General features: G+C 46.8%; 1 protein-coding gene across 2 annotated transcripts in view; it reads left to right on the top strand.

Moving 5' to 3' along the window:
• Window positions 1-9,636, top strand: part of LPL (lipoprotein lipase) — a 98,120-nt gene extending 88,484 nt beyond the window's left edge. For both annotated transcript variants that reach the window (XM_029601767.1, XM_029601773.1), the window contains exon 10: window positions 8,397-9,636. In XM_029601767.1, the coding sequence (XP_029457627.1) occupies window position 8,397 (1 nt within the window). In that variant the 3' untranslated portion in view covers window positions 8,398-9,636. The remainder of the gene's footprint in view (window positions 1-8,396) is intronic.
• Window positions 9,637-20,038: the final 10,402 nt, after the last annotated feature.

Raw genomic sequence — 20,038 nt, 5'->3', positions numbered from 1 at the left:
CAGTCTTCAGCCATCTCAGTCATTGGAGTATCTGAGTGTTTTCTCAGAGGTTGCTAGTTGTTGTCTTCGTTACCGCTCCTGTGTGTCCCTGGTTTTCTGCTCCAGCCCTTCCTGCCTGCCTCCTGTTCCTGGCTTCTGACTTTGGCTCGTCTCCTGGCTCCTGACTTCGGCTCGTCCTCTCGTATCCCGCTTGCTGCCTGTCTCGACCCCTGGTTCGTCTTCGGTAATTGCTGTCCTGCCCGCCTGCCCTCACTCCTGGTTTGTCCACGTACTGTTTGTCTGCTGCTTATATTGATTCGGACTGCTCCACATCTTTCCTTCTGGGAGACCTTGCCTAAGTCCAAGCGGCTCGGGTCCTCATGGGCTCCTCCTGGGGAGACCTCGGGCTTCCAGTGGTGAACTTCCTGTTGGTCTCCTGGCTCTTACCACTCCTCCGCTTCGCAACTTCAGGACAACACTTCAGAGACTCATCTTTGGGAGACCACACATTCCAAGTGGCTTGGATCATCAAGGCCTCCTTTCGGTGGGATCTCGGGCTTCCAGTGGTGAAGATTCACTGGGTCTCCTGACTTCTTCTTCCTCCCAGCTATGACCTCCGCTGTGGGCCTTCTCACAGTGCGCTTCCATCTCTAGTCAGCTCAAGGGTCCACGAACTCAACAGTTTGCAAGGCCATGGACCCGGCAGACCTTGCTGGCCTCCAGGCCATTCCTGGTATTGCTCTGCGGCTACAACAGCAGCAACACTGCTTAGATGTTCTGACGGCGACAATAGAGAGACTGGCAAAACCGTTTGGACTCTACGCCTCTGGTAACACCCCCTGCTCCCGTTTCCAATGCCGAGCCTCGGACTTGTGACCTCCACGCAGCTGCCAGCCCCGCCCAGGTACTCAGGGGAAGCCAAGCAGTGCCATGGGTTCCTCAACCAATGTTTTGTATGCTTCACTCTACTCCCATCACAGTTCCTGTTGGATCTGGTGAAGACCAGCTATATCATTTCCCTGTTGGAGGGCATGGCCCTGGCCTGGGCCTCGCTGTTATGGGAACATAAGGATCCCATCCTGGGAGACTTGGAACAATTTGTGTCTACCTATAGACAGATCTTTGATGAGCCCACTCGCAAGTCTACAGCAGTTGCAGAGTTATTACGGCTACGTCAGGGTGCCCGTTCGCTAGCCGAATACGTGGTTGAATTCCACATGTTAGCAACCGAGCTAGACTGGAGGGAGGACAGCCTCCATGGGATATTCTTGGAAGGACTGTCCCTATGCCTTAGAGATGGGCTAGCAGCAAGGGATCTTCCAGACGATTTAGATGGAATGATTGACCTGGCAGGAAGGAGCGATCGTCGAGTCCAACAACACTTCCATGAAGGGAGATCTGTCCAAAGACCGCAAATTTAGCACCCACATTTTCTCGGCCGATGGCTTCCCCCCCCTAAGTCTTCAGGCAGTCAAGGGGCGAAGCCCCCTTTCCCAGGAGGAAAGAAGACGCCGACGCTCACTAGGCCTCTGTTTATATTGCGGCAACAAGGGGCACTTCTTGGCTCAATGTGGCGAATGGGCGGGAAACACCAGGTCCTAGGTCTCATCGGGAAGCTGACTCTAGGAAATGCTAATATCGCTTATCAATGCACGTACCGGTGACTTTAGAATATCCCGGCGGTTCCTTCACTACATTGGCGTTGGTTGACTCCAGAGTCGGAGGGAACTTTATCCTCAATGACCTTGTCCAGCAATTAGCTTGCTGTGCAGCCCCTTCTCCCTCCGCTCTGAGTCTCTTCTATCCAGGGAAGCCCCCTTCCGAGGAGCATTTCCACCAGCACTAAGCCCTTAACTTTCTGCACCGGCCTCCTGCACACTGAAGAAATATCATTCCTTATACTGGAGAGGGCCATTCATATCCGATCGTCTTGGGCTTGCCTTGGCTCCAGAAGCATTCCCCAGTTATCTACTGGATACTCTTCAAATCGCATCTTGGAGTTCATCCTGTTTTACCTCCAGTCTGGCTATGGTCTCACGGCCCTGTGTTCCGCTCTTGACCATCTCTGTGTCTATACCCCAAGCCTACCTGGACTAATGGACGTCTTCTCTAAAGAAAAAGCCGAACACCTCCCAGAACACCAGCCCTTCGATTGCGCCATAGACTTGTTGCTGGGTACCACACCTCCCAGAGGGCGCGTGTATACCCTTTGTTGCTTCCAGATACCCGGGCTATGTCTAGCTATATTCAAGAAAACTTAGATCGTGGCTTCATCCAACCCTCCAATTCTCCGGCGAAGAAGAATGGATCATTTAGGCCCTGTATCGACTATCGTGGCCTTAACGCCATTACGAGACGAGACAGGTACCTATTGCCCGCTGATTCCGGAACTCCTAGACCAACTGCAAGGAGCCAAGATTTCTCCAAACTGGATCTTCGGGGCGCGTACAACATGGTAAGGATATGACCAGGCGATGAGTGGAAAACCACCTTCAACATGAGAGACGGGCATTATGAGTACCTGGTCATGCCATTTGCCTTATGTAATGCCCCGGCAGTTTTCCAAAACCTAATGAATGAAGTGTTAAGGGATATGTTGCACACTTCTGTCATAGTATATCTAGATGTTGTACTGATTTATTCCAAGGATCTGGCCACGCACCGCCTGCATGTTCGACAAGTGCTACAAAAACTTCGAGACAACCGTCTCTTTGCCAAATTGGAGAAGTGCCAGTTTAAACGAGAATCCCTGCCGTTCATTGGATACATTGTGTCCTCCTCGGGCTTCCACATGGATCCAGATAAAGTAGCGGCTATCAAGGATTGGCCTCGACCAATGGGGGTTAAGGCTCTTCAGTGCTTCCTTGGGTTCGTCAACTTTTACCACCAGTTTATACCGTATTACTCCCAGATGGTGGCCCCGCTCACTGCCCTTACCAAGAAAGGAGCAGATGCCAAAAATTGATCTCATGCGGCGCAAAGTGCCTTCCAGGAGCTGAAGAGAGCCTTTCTTCGGACGTATGTCTCCATCATCCAGACCCACAACGTCAGTTTGTTGTGGAGGTTGAAGCATCTGACCTTGTGGTAGGAGCGGTCCAAAGCCAAGTATCCAGTAAAGGTAAATCGTTGCCATGCTCCTACTTCTCTTGGAAGTTCTCACCCGCTGAGAAGAATTACGGTATTGGGGACAAAGAGCTGTTGGCCATTAAGATGGCATTTGAAGAATGGCATCAGTGGCTAGAAGGGGCCAAACATCCTGTTATTATCTATACGGATCACAAGAACCTAGAGTTTCTGTGCCGAGCTCAACGCCTCAACCCACGACAAACTCGATGGTCCCTATTTTTTAGCCGGTTCAACTTTCTCCTCTGCTACAGACCAGCATTTAAGAATGTTCGGGTGGATGCCCTCTCTCACACTGCAGAGACTGAAGATACCTCCAATCCGCCTCAATACATCCTAGATCCTGCCAAGGTCCTCCTTGCTGCTTCAGAGGTGGTCCCCATAGGTAAGACTGTAGTGCCTGCTCGCCTGCACAAGAAAGTTTTGTTGTGGGCCCATGACTCTTTGACAGCAGGTCATTCTGGAGTCGCTCGGACCTTGGAACTATTGACCGAATACTATTGGTGGCCTCAAGTAAAGAAAGACGTACACCTATATGTCAATTCCTGTCCTACTTGTGCTCGACAAAAACCCCTGCCCGGCTGTCCCTGGGGGCTCCTCCAAGCGTTACCCATTCCAACAGAGCCATGGACCCATCTCTCCACGGATTTCATAGTGGACTTGCCACCTTCAGAAGAGAAAACTGTGATATGGGTCATGGTTGACAGATTTTCTAAAATGGCTCACTTTGTGCCTCTAACCAAATTGCCCACCGCGCCTGAACTTGCGCAACTCTTCACTCAGCACATCTTTCGTCTACACGGACTCTCCCTCCATGTTGCCTCGGACAGAGGTTTGCAGTTCATGGCCAAATACTGGAGAGCACTCTGCAAAAAGTTCGGGGTCCAACTAGATTTCACTACGGCCTTTCATCCGCAAGGCAACGGCCAAGTGGAACGTACAAACCAAACCTTAAACGCATTCCTTTGAGCCTTTGTAGGGGACCAACAAAATGACAGGGTGGCTTTACTGCCGTGGGCAGAATTTTCCTATAACCACCATCGCCATTCTGCCACCAATAAGTCCCCCTTCCAGTTGTTCTATGTGTAACAACTCAGACTTCATTTGCCCTTGCCTCTGATGGTTCCATCTCCTGCAGCGCAACTCACAGCCCAACAGCTACGTGATCTTTGGAGGTCCACTAAGGAGAAATTACGACAGACTTCTGCCACCGCAAAGAAACATGCAGACAGACTGCGACGCCCTGCTCCTCTATTTCGCCCTGGAGATAAGGTGTGGCTGAGCACCAAGAACATTCGATTGCGGATTCCCTCCATGCACCTGGCCCCTAGGTATATTGGCCCGTTTGCCGTAATGAAGCGAGTGGGCGCTGTTTCCTACCGTCTATGCCTCCCGTCCACACTAAAGATTCATAACGTCTTCCATGTGTCCTTACTCAAGCCTTTGATCCTGTCAGTCTTCCATGACAAACCTCCTGAACCCACCAAACTGGCAGCTGAACAGGACATCATCTATCAAGTGAAGGAGGTCCTGGTTCTTTCATAGAAGATGGGTGTACCTCCTCTCTACTTGGAGGTGGCCTCCAACATGCTGGATAAAACCCTTCTTTGCCAGTTCCAATTAGACCATCCTGCAAAACCCAGGCCCCCAGAAAAGGGGCGTAAGAGGGGGGGTACTGTTGCAGTCCTGGGCCATGCCCCGGTCCCTCTTCCTACCTCAGGGATGCTCCGGGCCACTGCGGCCTCTCTGGGGCCTGTTCGGGCCTGGCTGACTCCTGCTCACGGCTCTCCCTCAGCGAGGGAGATGTCACCGATGTTTTTCGATGGGTCCTGCTCCTCTAAGCGCACGTGCAAGAACTCCTAATTTAAGGGACCATCGCAGGAGAGATGACTCCGCCCCCCGGAAACACGTCAGATGCCGGCAGGGATTTAAACCCTGCAGTCCAACCCTTACCTTGCCTTGCAACAAGGTTCTCTCTGTTTTTCAGAGGTTGCTAGTTGCTGTCTTTGTTCTTGCTCCTGCGTGTCCCTGGTTCCTGCTCTAGCCCTTCCTGCCTGTTCCTGGCTCCTGACTTCAGCTCATCTTCCTGGCTTCTGACTTTGGCTCGTCTCCTGGCTCCTGACTTCGGCTCGTCCTCTCGTATCCTGCTTGCTGCCTGTCTCGACCCCCTGGTTCATCTTTGGTAATTGCTGTCTGCCACCTGCCCTGACTCCTGGTTTGTCCACGTACTGCTTGTCTGCTGCTTATCTTGTTTCGGACTGCTCCACGTCTTTCCTTCCAGGAGACCTCACCTAAGTCCAAGTGGCTTGGGTCCTCACGGGCTCCTCCTGGGGGGATCTCGGGCTTTCAGTGGTGAAGATCCTGTTGGTCTCCTGGCTCTTACCACTCCTACACTTTGCAACTTCAGGACAACACTTCAGAGACTCGTCTTCGGGAGACCACACAAGTCCAAGCGGTTTGGATCCTCAAGGGCTCCTTCCGGGGGGGATCTCGGGCTTCCAGTGGTGAAGATTCATTGGGCCTCCTGACTCCTTCCACCTCCTGGCTATGATCTCTGCTGAGGGCCTTCTCACAGTGCGCTTCCATCTCTAGTCAGCTCAAGGGTCCACAAACTCAACACATGGATCTGTTGCAGCAGGGACTGGTTCTTCACAAGGATGTGACTTGGTTTTGTCTTACGGTTTGGCCCTTGAGAGGGCTCACCTGTTTAAACATGGATATTCTTCTGCGGTGATTGCTACCTTCATCTGTGCTCGAAAGTACTCCACTTCCTTAGCCTATGTGCGGGTTTGGAGAGTGTTTGAGGCCTGGTGCAAGGAGTGCGGTATTCTTCCTTGCTCATTTAAGATACTGCTCATTCTGGACTTTTTTGCAGGATGAGTTGAATAAAGGATTGGCCCTTAATTTCTTGAAAGTACAGGTTGCAGCTCTTGCCTGTTTCAGAGGCCCAGTGAATGGCAATTCCTTATTGTGTCATCCTGATGTGTCCCGCTTTTTGAAGGGAGTGAAGCATCTTCGGTCTCCCTTGAGGTTACCGGTTCCATTGTGAAGTCTTAATTTGGTGCTAGATTTCTTGGTAGGCCCTACATTCCGACCACTGCATAGCCTTTCCTTGCATTTATTGACCTTGAAGACAGTGTTCCTGGTGGCTATATGTTCTGCGCATCAAATTTCCAAGCTGCAGGCATGTCTTGCCGGGAGCCATTCCTTCGGGTGACTCCAGGGATGTTGCAGCTGCATACTGTTCCATCCCTCTTGCCAATGGAAGTCTCAGAATTTCATTTGAATCAGTCCATTTCCTTGCCATCCCTGGATAAGGTCAGGGATGTAGAGGAATCTCGCCTCCTGCATCCCTTGGATGTCAAGAGACTTTCTTGCGGTAACTGGAGGTTTCTGAACCTTTCAGAAAGATGGATTGCCTGTTTGTCCTTCATGGTGGAAGGAAGCAGCATGAACCAGCTTTGCGGGCTACAATAGTTCGCAGAATTAAGGAGGTGGTCATGGCCGTGTATGTGGATGCTGAAAAGCCATTGCCTATTCAGGTTAGAGCTCATTCTACTAGGCTCAGGCAGTGTCATGACTGAAAGGTTAGATTGTTGTCTCCTGTCAATATCTGCTGAGCTGTGACATGGTCCTCCTTACACATCTTTTCCAGGTTTTATTGTCTGTATGTGCCAGCCCGGGAGGACGTAGCCTTTGCACATGCGATGTTGACTGGACCGTGGGCAGCCTCCCACCCTGTTCGGGAGTAACTTTGATACATCCCACTGGTCCTGAGTCCATCTGTCTGCATGCTAGGAAATGGAGAAATTACTTAGCTGATAATTTTGTTTTCCTTAGTGTAGACAGATGGTCTCAGCTTCCCGCCCTTGACTGCCAAATGATTGTGTCAACAGTCTTCCTGTGGGGCTCCAGGTCCGAAGCGATTACTGGTAAGTGTTCATCCAGTCCCTACATTGGGGTACCTACATTCTTACTTGAATTCAGTGTTTCTTGTTGGTTGAGTTTTTAATTAAGTTTTTTTCTAGTCTGTCCACAGTTGCTTTTTGAAGAGAATACTGGTAGGCTGGGGTCACCACAGGAATATATATATGTGACATCAGCTTGCTTCATCTCCATCTGCTGGCAGGGGAGTATAACTCACTGGTCCTGAGTCTATCTGTCTACACTAAGGAAAACAAATTTAACAGGTAAGTAATTTCTCCATTGTCTCCCATTTGCTTCACTTTCCTCCTTTCCACAGTGCTACTGTCTCTTTCCCCTTCTCCCAGCAGATTAGTTTCTATGCTGGATCAGGTAAAGAAAAAAAAAAATTCTCCCTAACCTGTTCCAGCCTGACAATTAGCTTCTTTGGTCTGTGTCCTCCCACTACCCCATCTCATGGTGTTATTGTCTCTTGCCCCTTCCCCCAGCAGGTTAATCCCCAGATTGGATGAAAGGAAAAACATTCTGTGTAGCCTGATCCAGCCTGGGGATTAATATGCTGGGTCTGACTCCCGCCCCCCCCCCTTAATTTTTTCAGTAGTTCCTCCACACACACCATGGTGTGCTAGTTCCAGGATATCCCCCATCTCCATAATCCCTGGCCAGTGAACAACATTTAGCCCACCTGAGCAGAGAGGCCATAAGAAGTTTCCCCTTTGAAATACCCCCAGAAGCATTTCAACTTACCTTTAGGGCCAAGGTGGGAGAAAAGTCAGCAGCGACAGCAGGATGAGAATATGGTTACTGCTTCTTCAGGCTGCAGCTGTTCAGTATGAAGAGGCTCCTGCTGCTACCAGTTGGCTTGTAAAAAGAAGGCATCAATTTAAAATCATGCTCCAGGCTGCCGTGCCGACGCTCCAAGGACCTGCTTTCGCACATGCCTGACATCATCATTAAAAGCCTCACATTGTGCGTTTCATGACATCATCAAAGGTGATTCGGACTTTTGATGATGACATTGGGCACTCAGGAAGACAGGTCAGAGCATCATCAGACTGCACATAATACAGCTTTGGCTAGAGATAGACCAGCTGAAAGGAAGATGTTGATGGGTGGATTTGGCCCACCCCTGCTTTAAAGCACAAACAATTTTGTCTGAGTGCTCAGTATTTTGGGTGCAAATGATACATTCTTTTGACTAAATCATACAGTTTTATTGACATGGATAATAAACTTAAACAAACATAATAATTATTGTATATGGAACAACACCAAGTATCTATAATACATTTGAACAAATGCAGAGTGCTGACTTCATGAGAAGCAGACAATCAAGTGCAGTTACTTTTTTAAATCTGTTGTCTTTATAGATCACAGAAGAATCAACAGCTGAAATAAATTGTGAGGAATGGAAACATTCTCTAGGAGAAGAAACAGCTTTTTTTTCAAGAACTGGATCTTCACAAAAAGATATTAAACTCATCTGTACTGTAATAGATATCAATTTCCGTTAGCTAATATTTTGCTGTACAGTTTCAGAATGTTTGGCAAAAGGGCATAAACATCTTACCAACTGTGGTAGAATATTAAACATGTCAAAAGAAAGCTGCCTGGGATTATGTACTGTATAGCAAGTTCCTAGAATATATTGAAAGACATCATTTGCATCTCTGTTTTGACCTGAAAAATTGGAAGACCAAAACAAAGTGTCTACAGCATGATTTCAACTAGAAGAAGCACTATTGATGTCTGGTCAGGGAAGGCAATCAGTTTATTCTTCTCACTACAAACTATAAAAATGTAAACATATAAGTTTAGTTAACCATCAAGCACACACAGCCTTCTCCAGAGTTGTCTTTGCTGTGATCTTCAAACAAGACCATCAAAATACGAAGATCAAATTCCGTGCAGAAGGGATGATTATGCCCATTACATGTTTGTAGATGAGAACACTCCAGTGAAGCTGTCTTAACTCTAGATAATGGGAAAAGGGTTAGCCTATGTCCTATTAAACTAGAAGCTGCTGTCACCTGCAATAACTTGTTTTAATAATTTAGCAATATATGCCTTTGTCATTCAGAATAAAACCACAGGCGAAGTACTCTAATATTGCATTAAGAGAAAGCTATACAAGAAGCAGCAAACAAATAAGCTGAATGGCAACACTTCTGTTACTGGTTCTGAAAATAGAAATGTTATGATGAAAGGAGAACTCCTCAGAATCCTTGTCTGTTCTTTCTTCTGTTATGAGACATTCTAAGATGCATTGTCATGTCTGCCCTAGCTTCTGGTTACTCTGAGGCATTCTGGCCTAAACATTTCATCTTGTCTCCAAAGATGAATTTAAGAGGAGAATGGGGCAGTTCCTTTGACTGATAGAAACTAAGTTTCAGCAAAGCTCAGTATTTATTGAATAAAGAAACATGACTATGTTACAGAAAACACAAATGGAAAAAACAGGAAATACTTGATAAGCTACCTGGACAACCTGGACAATTTGTATGGCACATTGTAGATATACTTTTGTGTATTAGAAAAGAAGGTGTTTGTCTTCCTGCAAAGATTGTTCAGAGGAAGAAAAAATAAATTTGCAATTTCATTTTTTTAAAACAAGCATGTGATTTCTTTTTTATTATCATTGTGGTACCTGAGTGAACATCTGACCAGTATGATATAAAATGGTTACTCACAAACACTGAAGTTCTTACAATTTGATTGTCTACTCCATGAAACTGAAGGAATTCCAAGCTAATACTCCCATACTTGTAACCCATTAATTTGTTTGTGATGGCACAGTTAGAGCAGGAATGATCAAACTGGTCCTACGGGTCCCCCAGCCAGTCGAGTTTTCAGGATATCCCTAATAAATATGCATTGGCTTTATTTGCATGCACTGCCTCCTATATATGCAAATATTCCTCATGCATATTCATTATGGATATCCCAAAAACCCGACTGGTTGAGGGGGGGGGGGGCAGTAGGACCAGTTTGAGCAATCCTGAGTTAGAGAGTTTGTAAAATGAATAACCTAAAGAAAGCGCTGCCATTTAAACACCTAAGGTAGCTGTATACCAAAGCAAGTGGGCAACTCATCATAATAATAACTGTTACCATACAGATACTCAATTTAAATCTGACTTATTTATTAGTTGTGCATATATGTGTAAAAGGTACTTTTTCTATATGTAGTAATAATTTAGACCTTTTAATCTTTAAAGTTGTAGGTTACCTGCTGCAAATCTGCATTTGTAAAGGTGAAAATGATTTGTTCAGATGGTTTATACATTTTATAACATACTTCCTTATAGTATTAAAACTGTATGATAATTTTGTACAGAAATATAAATAAATTGAAATTAAAATGAGTATCAAGTGAATAATTGCACCAATATAAAGACATAAGAACATAAGACTTGCCATACTGGGTCAGACCAAGGGTCCATCAAGCCCAGTATCCTGTTTCCAACAGTGGCCAATCCAGGTCACAAGTACCTGGCAAGATCACAAGGGGTAGACTGATTCCAAGCTGCTTATCCCAGGAATAAGCAGCTTGGAATCTGGAGGCTAGAGTGGCAGACCTAGAAGAGCTGAGGCAGCAGAGAGGTATATAGATGAGACCATCAGGGACATAGTAACCAACTCCCAACTTCAGACTGGAAGCTCTGGTGCTGCCTTGGAGGAAGAAGGTCTCATGATTGGAGAGCATCAACCTGATGCAGCAGGAAAGGATCCTGTAGCAAGGACCTGCTCTCCAGGTGATGCATTGTCCTTTTGCACTGAGGATATCTCCCCAAGACCTACTGCCCAGGAGGGAAGGGTTAGGTCAGCCGTCATAGTTGGTGATTCAATTATTAGGAATGTAGACAGCTGGGTGGCTGGTGGGCATGAGGATCGCCTGGTAACATGCCTACCTGATGTGAAGGTGGTGGACCTCACACGTCACCTAGATAAGATTTTAGACAGTGCTGGGGAGGAGCCAGCTGTTGTGGTAAATGTGGGCACCAATGACATAGGAAAATGTGGGAGGGAGTTTCTAGAAGCCAAATTTAGGCTCTTAGGTAGAAAGCTTAAATCCAGAACCTCCAGGGTAGCATTCTCTGAAATGCTCCCTGTTCCACACGCAGGTCCCCAGAGGCAGGCAGAGCTCCGGAGTCTCAATGCGTGGATGAGACGATGGTGCAAAGAAGAGGGATTCAGTTTTGTTAGGAACTGGAGAACCTTTTGGGGAAGGGGGAGTCTCTTCCGAAGGGATGGGCTCCACCTTAACCAGGGTGGAACCAGACTGCTGGCACTAACTTTTAAAAAGGAGATAGAGCAGCTTTTAAACTAGAACAAAGGGCAAAGCCAACAGTCACTCAGCAGCGCATGGTTCGGAGAGAGGTATCTTTAAAGGATACTAATGATGTATTAGAATTAGGGCATCCTGACAGTGAGGTTCCAATTATAAGAATAGTAGTCCAAGTGCCTGTAACTAAAAACTCAGCTGAGCTAAAAAATTCTAACGTATCCCTATCAATTACAAAGCAGAATGAAAATACAAACAAAAAACAAACTTTGAAATGTTTGTAAGCTAATGCCAGAAATCTAAGAAGTAAGATGGGAGAATTAGAATGTATGGCAGTGAATGATGACATAGACTTAATTGGCATCTCAGAGACATGGTGGAAGGAGGACAACCAATGGGACAGTGCTATACCGGGGTACAAATTATAGCGCAATAACAGAGAGGAGCACCTGGGAGGCAGTGTGGTGCTTTATGTCTGGGATGGCATAGAGTCCAACAGGATAAACATCCTGCATGAGACTAAATGCACAATTGAATCTTTATGGGTAGAAATCCCTTGTGTGTCGGGGAAGACTATAGTGATAGGAGTATACTACTGTCCACCTGGTCAAGATGGTGAGACTGATAGTGAAATGCTAAGAGACGTTAGGGAAGCTAACCAAATTGGTAGTGCGGTAATAATGGAAGACTTCAATTACCCCAATATTGACTGGGTAAATGTATCATCGGTACATGCTAGAGATATAAAGTTCCTGGATGGAATAAATGACATTTTTATTGAGCAATTGGTCCAGGAACTGACAAGAGAGGGAGCAATTTTAGATCTAATTCTCAGTGGAGGACAGGATTTGGTGACAGAGGTAATAGTGGTGGGGCCGCTTGTCAATAATGATCATAATATGATCACATTTGAATTAATGACTAGAAGGGGGACAGTAAGCAAATCCACGGCTCTCGTGCTAAACTTTCAAAAGGGAAACTTTGATAAAATGAGGAAAAATTGTAAGAAAAAAACTGAAAGGAGCAGCTACAAAGGTAAAACGGAGCGGATTTTAAAACCCCCGCGCGCCGGCGCACCTATTTTGCATAGGCCCCTGGCACGCGCAGAGCCCCGGGACGCGCGGAAGTCCCGGGGCTTCCTGAAAGGGGTGTGTCGGGGGCGTCACCGAATGACGCTGCGTTTGGGGGGCATGGTGCGGCGTTTGGGGGGCGGGCACGGGGGCATGGCGCTGTTCTGGGGGCATGGCCGCACCCTCCGGAACAGCCCCCGGGTTGGGTCTTGGCGCGTCAGCAGCCGGCTGGCGCGCCAAGACCCCAACTTTTAGCCAAAAGATCTTCATTCAAAAATTGGAAGAAAGATCCAAGAGAAGAGAATAGGATAATGCATAAGCGTTGGCAAGTTAAATGTAAGACATTGATAAGACATGCTAAGAAAGAATTTGAAAAGAAGTTGGCCGTAGAGGCAAAAACTCACAGTAAAAACTTTTAAAATATATCTGAAGCAGGAAGCCTGTGAGGGAGTCAGTTGGACCGTTAGATGATTGAGGGGTTAAAGAGATAAGGCCATCGCGGAAAGATTAAATGATATCTTGGCTTCGGTGTTTACTAAAGAGTTTGTTGGGGAGATACCCGTTCCGGAGAAGGTTTTCATGGGTAATGATTCAGATGGACTGAACCAAATCACGGTGAACCTAGAAGATGTGGTTGGCCTGTTTGATAAACTGAAAAGTAGTAAATCACCTGGACCAGATGGTATACACCCCAGGGTTCTGAAGGAACTAAAAAAATGAAATTTCAGACCTATTAGTAAAAATTTGTAACCTATCATTAAAATCATCCATTGTACCTGAAGACTGGAGGATAGCTAATGTAAACACAATTTTTAAAAGGGCTCCAGGGGCAATCTGAGAAACTACAGACCAGTTAGCCTGACTTCAGTGCCAGGAAAAATAGTGGAAAGTGTTCTAAGCATCAAAATCACAGAATATATAGAAAAACATGGTTTAATGGAACAAAGTCGGCATGGCTTTACCCAAGGCAAGTCTTGCCACACAAATCTGCTTCACATTTTTGAAAGAGTCAATAAACTTGTGGATAAAGGTGAACTGGTAGATGTAGTGTACTTGGATTTTCAGAAGGCGTTTGATAAAGTTCCTCATGAGAGGCTTCTAGGAAAAGTAAAATGTCATGGTATAGGTGGCGATGTCCTTTCGTGGATTACAAACTGGCTAAAAGACAGGAAACAGAGAGTAGGATTAAATGGACAATTTTCTCAGTGGAAGGGAGTGGGCAGTGGAGTGCCTCAGGGATCTGTATTGGGACCCTTAATTTTCAATATATTTATAAATGATCTGGAAAGAAATACGACGAGTGAGGTTATAAAATTTGCAAATGATGCAAAATTGTTCAGAGTAGTTAAATCACAAGCAGATTGTGATAAATTGCAGGAAGACCTTGTGAGACTGGAAAATTGGGCATCGAAATGGCAGATGAAATTTAATGTGGATAGTGCAAGGTGATGCATATAGGGAAAAATAACCCATGCTATAGTTACACAATGTTAGGTTCCATATTAGGTGCTACCACCCAAGAAAGAGATCTAGGCATCATAGTGGATAACACATTAAAATCGTCGGTTCAGTGTACTGTATCAGTCAAAAAAGCAAACAGAATGTTGGGAATTATTAGGAAGGGAATGGTGAATAAAATGGAAAATGTCATAATGCCTCTGTATCGCTTCATGGTGAAAGCCCACCTTGAATACTGTGTACAATTCTGGTCGCCGCATCTCAAAAAAGATATAATTGCGATGGAGAAGGTACAGAGAAGGGCTACCAAAATGATAAGGGGAATGGAACAACTCCCCTACGAGGAAAGACTAAAGAGGTTAGGACTTTTCAGCTTGGAGAAGAGACGACTGAGGGGGGATATGATAGAGGTGTTTAAAATCATGAGAGGTCTAGAACGGTTAGATGTGAATCGGTTATTTACTCTTTCGGATAGTAGAAAGACTTGGGGGCACTCCATGAAGTTAGCATGTGGCACATTTAAAACTAATCGGAGAAAGTTCTTTTTTACTAAACGCACAATTAAACTCTGGAATTTGTTGCCAGAGGATGTGGTTAGTGCAGTTAGTATAGCTGTGTTTAAAAAAGGATTGGATAAGTTCTTGGAGGAGAAGTCCATTACCTGCTATTAAGTTCACTCACGGGCGGATTTTAAAAGCCCTGCTCACGTAAATCCGCCCGGATTTACGTGAGCAGGGCCTTGTGCGCCGGCGCGCCTATTTTCCATAGGCCGCCGGCGCGTGCAGAGCCCCGGGATGTGCGTAGGTCCCGGGGTTTTTGGAAGGGGGCGTGTTGGGGGCGGGACCCGATGACGCGGCGTTTCGGGGGGGGGGGCGCGGCGTTTCGGGGGTGGGACCTGGGGCGTGGCACCGGCCTGGGGGCGTGGTCCAGGCCTTCGGACCAGCCCCCGTGTCGGAGCACGGCGCGCCAGCAGTCCGCTGGCGTGCGTAGATTTACGTCTGCTTCTCGCAGGCGTAAATCTACGGACAAAGGTAAGGGGGGGTTTAGATAGGGCCGGGGGTTGGGTTAGGTAGAGGAAGGGAGGGGAAGGTGAGGGGAGGGTGAAAGAGAGTTCCCTCCGAGGCCGCTCCGATTTCGGAGCGGCCTCGAAGGGAACGGTGACAGGTTGCGCTGCTCGGCGCGCGCTGGCTGCCCAAAATCGGCAGCCTTGCGCGCGCCGATCCAGGATTTATAAAATCCAGCGTACTTTTGTTTGCGCCTGGTGCGCAAACAAAAGTATGCGAACGCGCTTTTTTTTAAAAATCTACCCCTCAGAGAATAGCCACTGCCATTAGCAATGGTAACATGGAATAGACTTAGTTTTTGGGTACTTGCCAGGTTCTTATGGCCTGGATTGGCCACTGTTGGAAACAGGATGCTGGACTTGATGGACCCTTGGTCTGACCCAGTATGGCATGTTCTTATGTTCTTAAGTAGTGGATATCTGCAAGTCTGCTTTAATAATGGTTTATGGATTTTTCCTCTAAGAACTTGCCCAAACCGTTTTTAAATACAGCTATACTAATAGCATTCATCACATTCTCTAGCAATGAACTGAGTAAAAATTTGGTAAAAAAAAAAAATTATCATATTAGTTTTAAATGTATTACCTATTGTGTGTCACCTAGTTTTTGTATTTTTTGAAAGAGTAAACAACTGATTAAAAGTTTCTCATTCTATTTCACTCACTCACACACCTCTATCATATATCCCCTCAGCAGTCTTTTCTCCAAGCTGAAGAGTCCTAATCATTTTAGTCTTTCCTCCTAGGGGAATCATTCCATCCTCTCTAATATTTTATTTTGGTCACCCTTTTTTGTACCTTTTCTAATTCTGCCATATGTTTTTGAGATATGGTAACCAGAACTGCACACAATACTCAAGATGAGGTCACAACGTGGAGCAATACAGAGGCATTATGATATTCTCTGTTTTATTCTCCATTCCTTTCTTAATAATCACTAGCATTCTGTTTGCTTTCTTGGCTGTCACTGCACACTGAGCAGAATATTTCAATGTATTATCGACAATGATGCCTAGATCATTTTCCTGAATGGTGACTCCTAATGTGGAACTGTTAGGGAGCTGCTATCTGTTGGGAGTATCAATCAGATAGGAGTTAGCAATCTGTTGTTATTTAGGAGAGTTGTGGGTGGATCTTTGGACCAGTGGTAGATGGACCACGCCCCCAGGGGAAGATCCCAAGAGGGACCTCCGGTCAGGCTCAGAGTTAGGAGACAGACACACACTAGTTCTTTGATTAGACAGTATACTGAACCACCAGAGGTGGCAGTAGTGAGCTGGAATGCCCAGCTGGGCTGTAGTCCCTCAGATACTGGAAACAGCGATCCCTGGAGGCTGAGCTGTAGAGAAACTGAAATATAGTGAGTAGGCAGGGTATGCAGAGTATATTTATTTATTTGGAAATTTTTATATTCCGACATTAGTAGGGGGACATCACATCAGTTTACATAAAACTGTAAATTTAGCAACAGTCTTTACATCAAACTCGGAACTGAATAAGGAACAGCTTAATTATGCTAAAGAAATGGCAGGAGGGATGACAGGGAGAACATTGGGGTAAACAACTGATTATGATACACTATAACAACATTGGAAGAAATCAACTGATAGCATTAAAACAACATGGTGGCAATCAGGTGAATGTACTGTATCAAGTGCAAAAATGTGCAATAAAACAGGAAGATGGGAACAAGAAAAGTGGGAAGAGGATATGCAAATGGGAACATGTACCGAATCTGATGGTAACACTCATACAATGTCTCATAGAAGCCCAGGAGCTGGAATGTATAGGCCCTCGAGGAGCGAGTACCTGGTTCCAGGGAAAGCTCTGAGAGAGCGATGGTAACTCACTGATGTAATTGGCAGTGATGACTTCCAGGCAGAAGAGAATACGGAGCAAGTCTGGGAACAAGAGCCCTCGAGGAGCGAGTACTGGTTCCAGACTGTAACCTGAAAAACAAAGGAGAGAGTGAGGCCCCCGAGGAGAGGGTACCCCTTTTAAGTCCGAGGAGGCAGAGTAGCTTAGGTAGAGTAACCCTTGCTAACTCGATCTTTTAGCAAATTCTAAGACCTTATATATACTTTGCTGGTGACACCATCTCAGGGGGTCACCCCTGATATTCGCGCCATCTCCAGTACTTCAGTCGGGGCCACGCCGCACGCGTGCCCCTAGGTCTCCAGGAAACATGGCGGGTTGCAGCGTCTAGCTGGTCCGAGGACGCTGGAGGACTTTGGCAGAAGAATGCCACGGCAGCCAATCTTCCCGTGGGCGAAGAGGGAGGTGCCAAAGAGGTAAGGAGGGCAGAGAGAGGGCATCGGGAACCGACAGACACAACGGTACCCCCCTTCAAAGGGCGATTTCCTCTTCGGGTACCAGGCTTAGGTTTTGAAGGATGCGCTAGGTGGAACTGACGAAGCATCTCTTTGTCCAGGATATTGGTCTGAGGCTCCCAAGAGTTTTCTTTAGGGACAAAACCTTCACATTTTAGAAGGTATTCAAAAGTCTTGCCTCTTTTATGAATGTCCAGGACTTCTTCAACTTTGTATTCTAAGTCATGTTCTGCATTGATGACATGAGTCTTGGAAGAAAATTCACTGAGTATGTTGTTATAGATATCAGCAGCGATGGATGAGCTGCTGAGGACGTCACTGAGATCTTCAGTGGAAGTGGCGAAGTTGGGGAACGTCCAAAGCCCACTTCAAGTTGTAACACAGTAGTGGATCTTCTAATTTGATGTGGTGACTCCTCAGGTCTTCCACTAGATGTCTGAGAATGAAGTTGCCTCCTGCCCCTGAGTCCACCAGGGCAGGAGTCTGAACCGTGATCGGTCCTTAGGTCAACGAGACGGGGAGAGAGAGTGGAGGAGATGTCACGGTATGGCCTAAGAACAGTCGTTCTGCAGGACTTAGGCCCGTCCGTTTTCTGGACGAATGGAGCATGTGGAGACATTATGGCCGGGCTGACCACAGTACATGCAAAGGCCGCGCTTCTTCTGAAATCTTCTCTCTTTGGAGGTCAAGCGACCGTGACCAAGTTGCATAGGTTCATCTGTATCAGCAGCAGGGATTACTGGAACCAACCGAGGTGTAGAGACAGCACCAGCCTGTTTCAACCCAGGTAACACATTAGGCTGGAGTTCTTTCACCTTGTCCCGGAGCCGGTGATCAATCCGAGTGGCCAAGGCTATTAATTCGTCCAGCGAGTCAGGTGTTTGCGAGCAGCCAGCTCGTCCTTTAAACGGGTATCCAGGCCTCTGCAAAAGAGTGTCTTGAGACATTTGGGGTCCCAGGGAAGTTCTGCCACAAGAGTTTTGAACTAGATGGCAAATTCAGCCAATGATCTGCTGCCTTGCTTCAATTCCACCAAAGCAGAACCGGCTTACAGCAGTTCGAGCAAGGTCATAGAAAACAGATTTAAATAAGTCCATAAATCCTTCTATGTCCTGCAAAATGGAGTCCTTGTGTTCTCACAATGTAGATGCCCAAGACAAGGCCCTACCATCCAGGTATGAAAGGATGTAGGAAGACTTGGAGAGAGCTGTAGGAAATAGAGACGGCTGTAAGGCAAAGTGCATGCAGCACTGGTTCAAAAAAGCCCCGGGTCTTCTGGATTTCTCTGGAAAAGTGGATTGGAGGCGCCAGTGGTACAGCAGTCTTCAAAGTTAACTCCGGTAACTGACCTTCTTGGTTGGAGGCTGTGACTTGAGCCTTCTGTGTGTATAGCTGATGAAATGCTGCAGTAAGTTTCTCCGAGGCATCTTGCTGCTCCACAATGCGCTGGGCCAGGCCCGGTATGGCCTGCAAGGCATTAAGTTGTGCCGGATCCATGGAGTTAGCAATCTGTTAGGGAGCTGCTATTTGTTGGGAGTATCAATCAGATAGGAGTTAGCAATCTGTTGTTATTTAGGAGAGTTGTGGGTGGATGGATACTTGGACCAGTGGCAGATGACCACGCCCCCGGGGGAAGATCCCGAGAGGGACCACCGGTCAGGTTCAGAGTTAGGAGACAGACACACACTAGTTCTTTTATTAGACAGTATACTGAACCACCAGAGGTGGCAGTAGTGAGCTGGAATGCCCAGCTGGGCTGTAGTCCCTCAGATACTGGAAACAGCGATCCCTGGAGGCTGAGCTGTAGAGAAACTGAAATATAGTGAGTAGGCAGGGTATGCAGAGTACATGTACCGAACCTGATGGTAACACTCTCACAATGTCTCATAGAAGCCCAGGAGCTGGAATGTATAGGCCCTCGAGGAGCGAGTACCTGGTTCCAGGGAAAGCTCTGAGAGAGCAATGGTAACTCACTGATGTAGTTGGCAGTGATGACCTCTAGGCAGAAGAGAATACGGAGCAAGTCTGGGAACGAGGGCCCTCGAGGAGCAAGTACCGGTTCCAGACTGTCACCTGAAAAACAAAGGAGAGAGCGAGGCCCCCGAGGTGCAGGTACCCCTAGTAAGTCTGAGGAGGCAGAGTAGCTTAGGTGGAGTAATCCTTGCTAACTCGATCTGTTAGCAAATTCTAAGACCTTATATATCCGTCACGGGTGACATCATCTCAGGGGGACGTCCCTGAGGTTCGCGCCATCGCCAGTACTTCAGTTGGGGCCACACCGCACGCGCGCCCCCTAGGCCTCCAGAAAACATGGTGGGTTGCAGCGTCTAGCCGGTCCGAGGACGCCGGAGGACTTCGGCAGAAGAACGCCGCGGCAGCCAATCTTCCCGCGGGCGAAGAGGGAGGCGCCAAAGAGGTAAGGAGGGTGGGCGTCGGGAACCGATGGACACAACAGGAACCTTGCAATGTGTAGCTATAATTTGGGTTACTCTTTCCTAAGTGCATCAATTTACACTTGTCCTCATTAAATTTCATTCACCATTTGCATGCCCAGACTCCCAGTTTTGCAAGGTCTTCTTGCAATTTCTCACAATCCTCTTGTGATTTAATAACTTTGAATAATTTTGTGTCATCAGCAAATTCGCCTCACTTGTTTCCATTTCCAGGTCAATTATAAAAACATTAAAAAGTAGGAATGTGTATTCAACGGCCATTCATTCATTTGATTTGCCATTACGCACGTACCTCAATGTATGTGTGTTCATGATTTACATGCATAAGCATGGTTACGTGTATTTTGAGGTAT

The sequence above is a fragment of the Rhinatrema bivittatum genome, chromosome 1 (genome assembly GCF_901001135.1).
Source record: "Rhinatrema bivittatum chromosome 1, aRhiBiv1.1, whole genome shotgun sequence".
Lineage (NCBI taxonomy): Eukaryota > Metazoa > Chordata > Amphibia > Gymnophiona > Rhinatrematidae > Rhinatrema > Rhinatrema bivittatum.
Note: the sequence above shows the minus strand (reverse complement) of the source record. Positions and strands in the feature narration are given on the sequence as shown.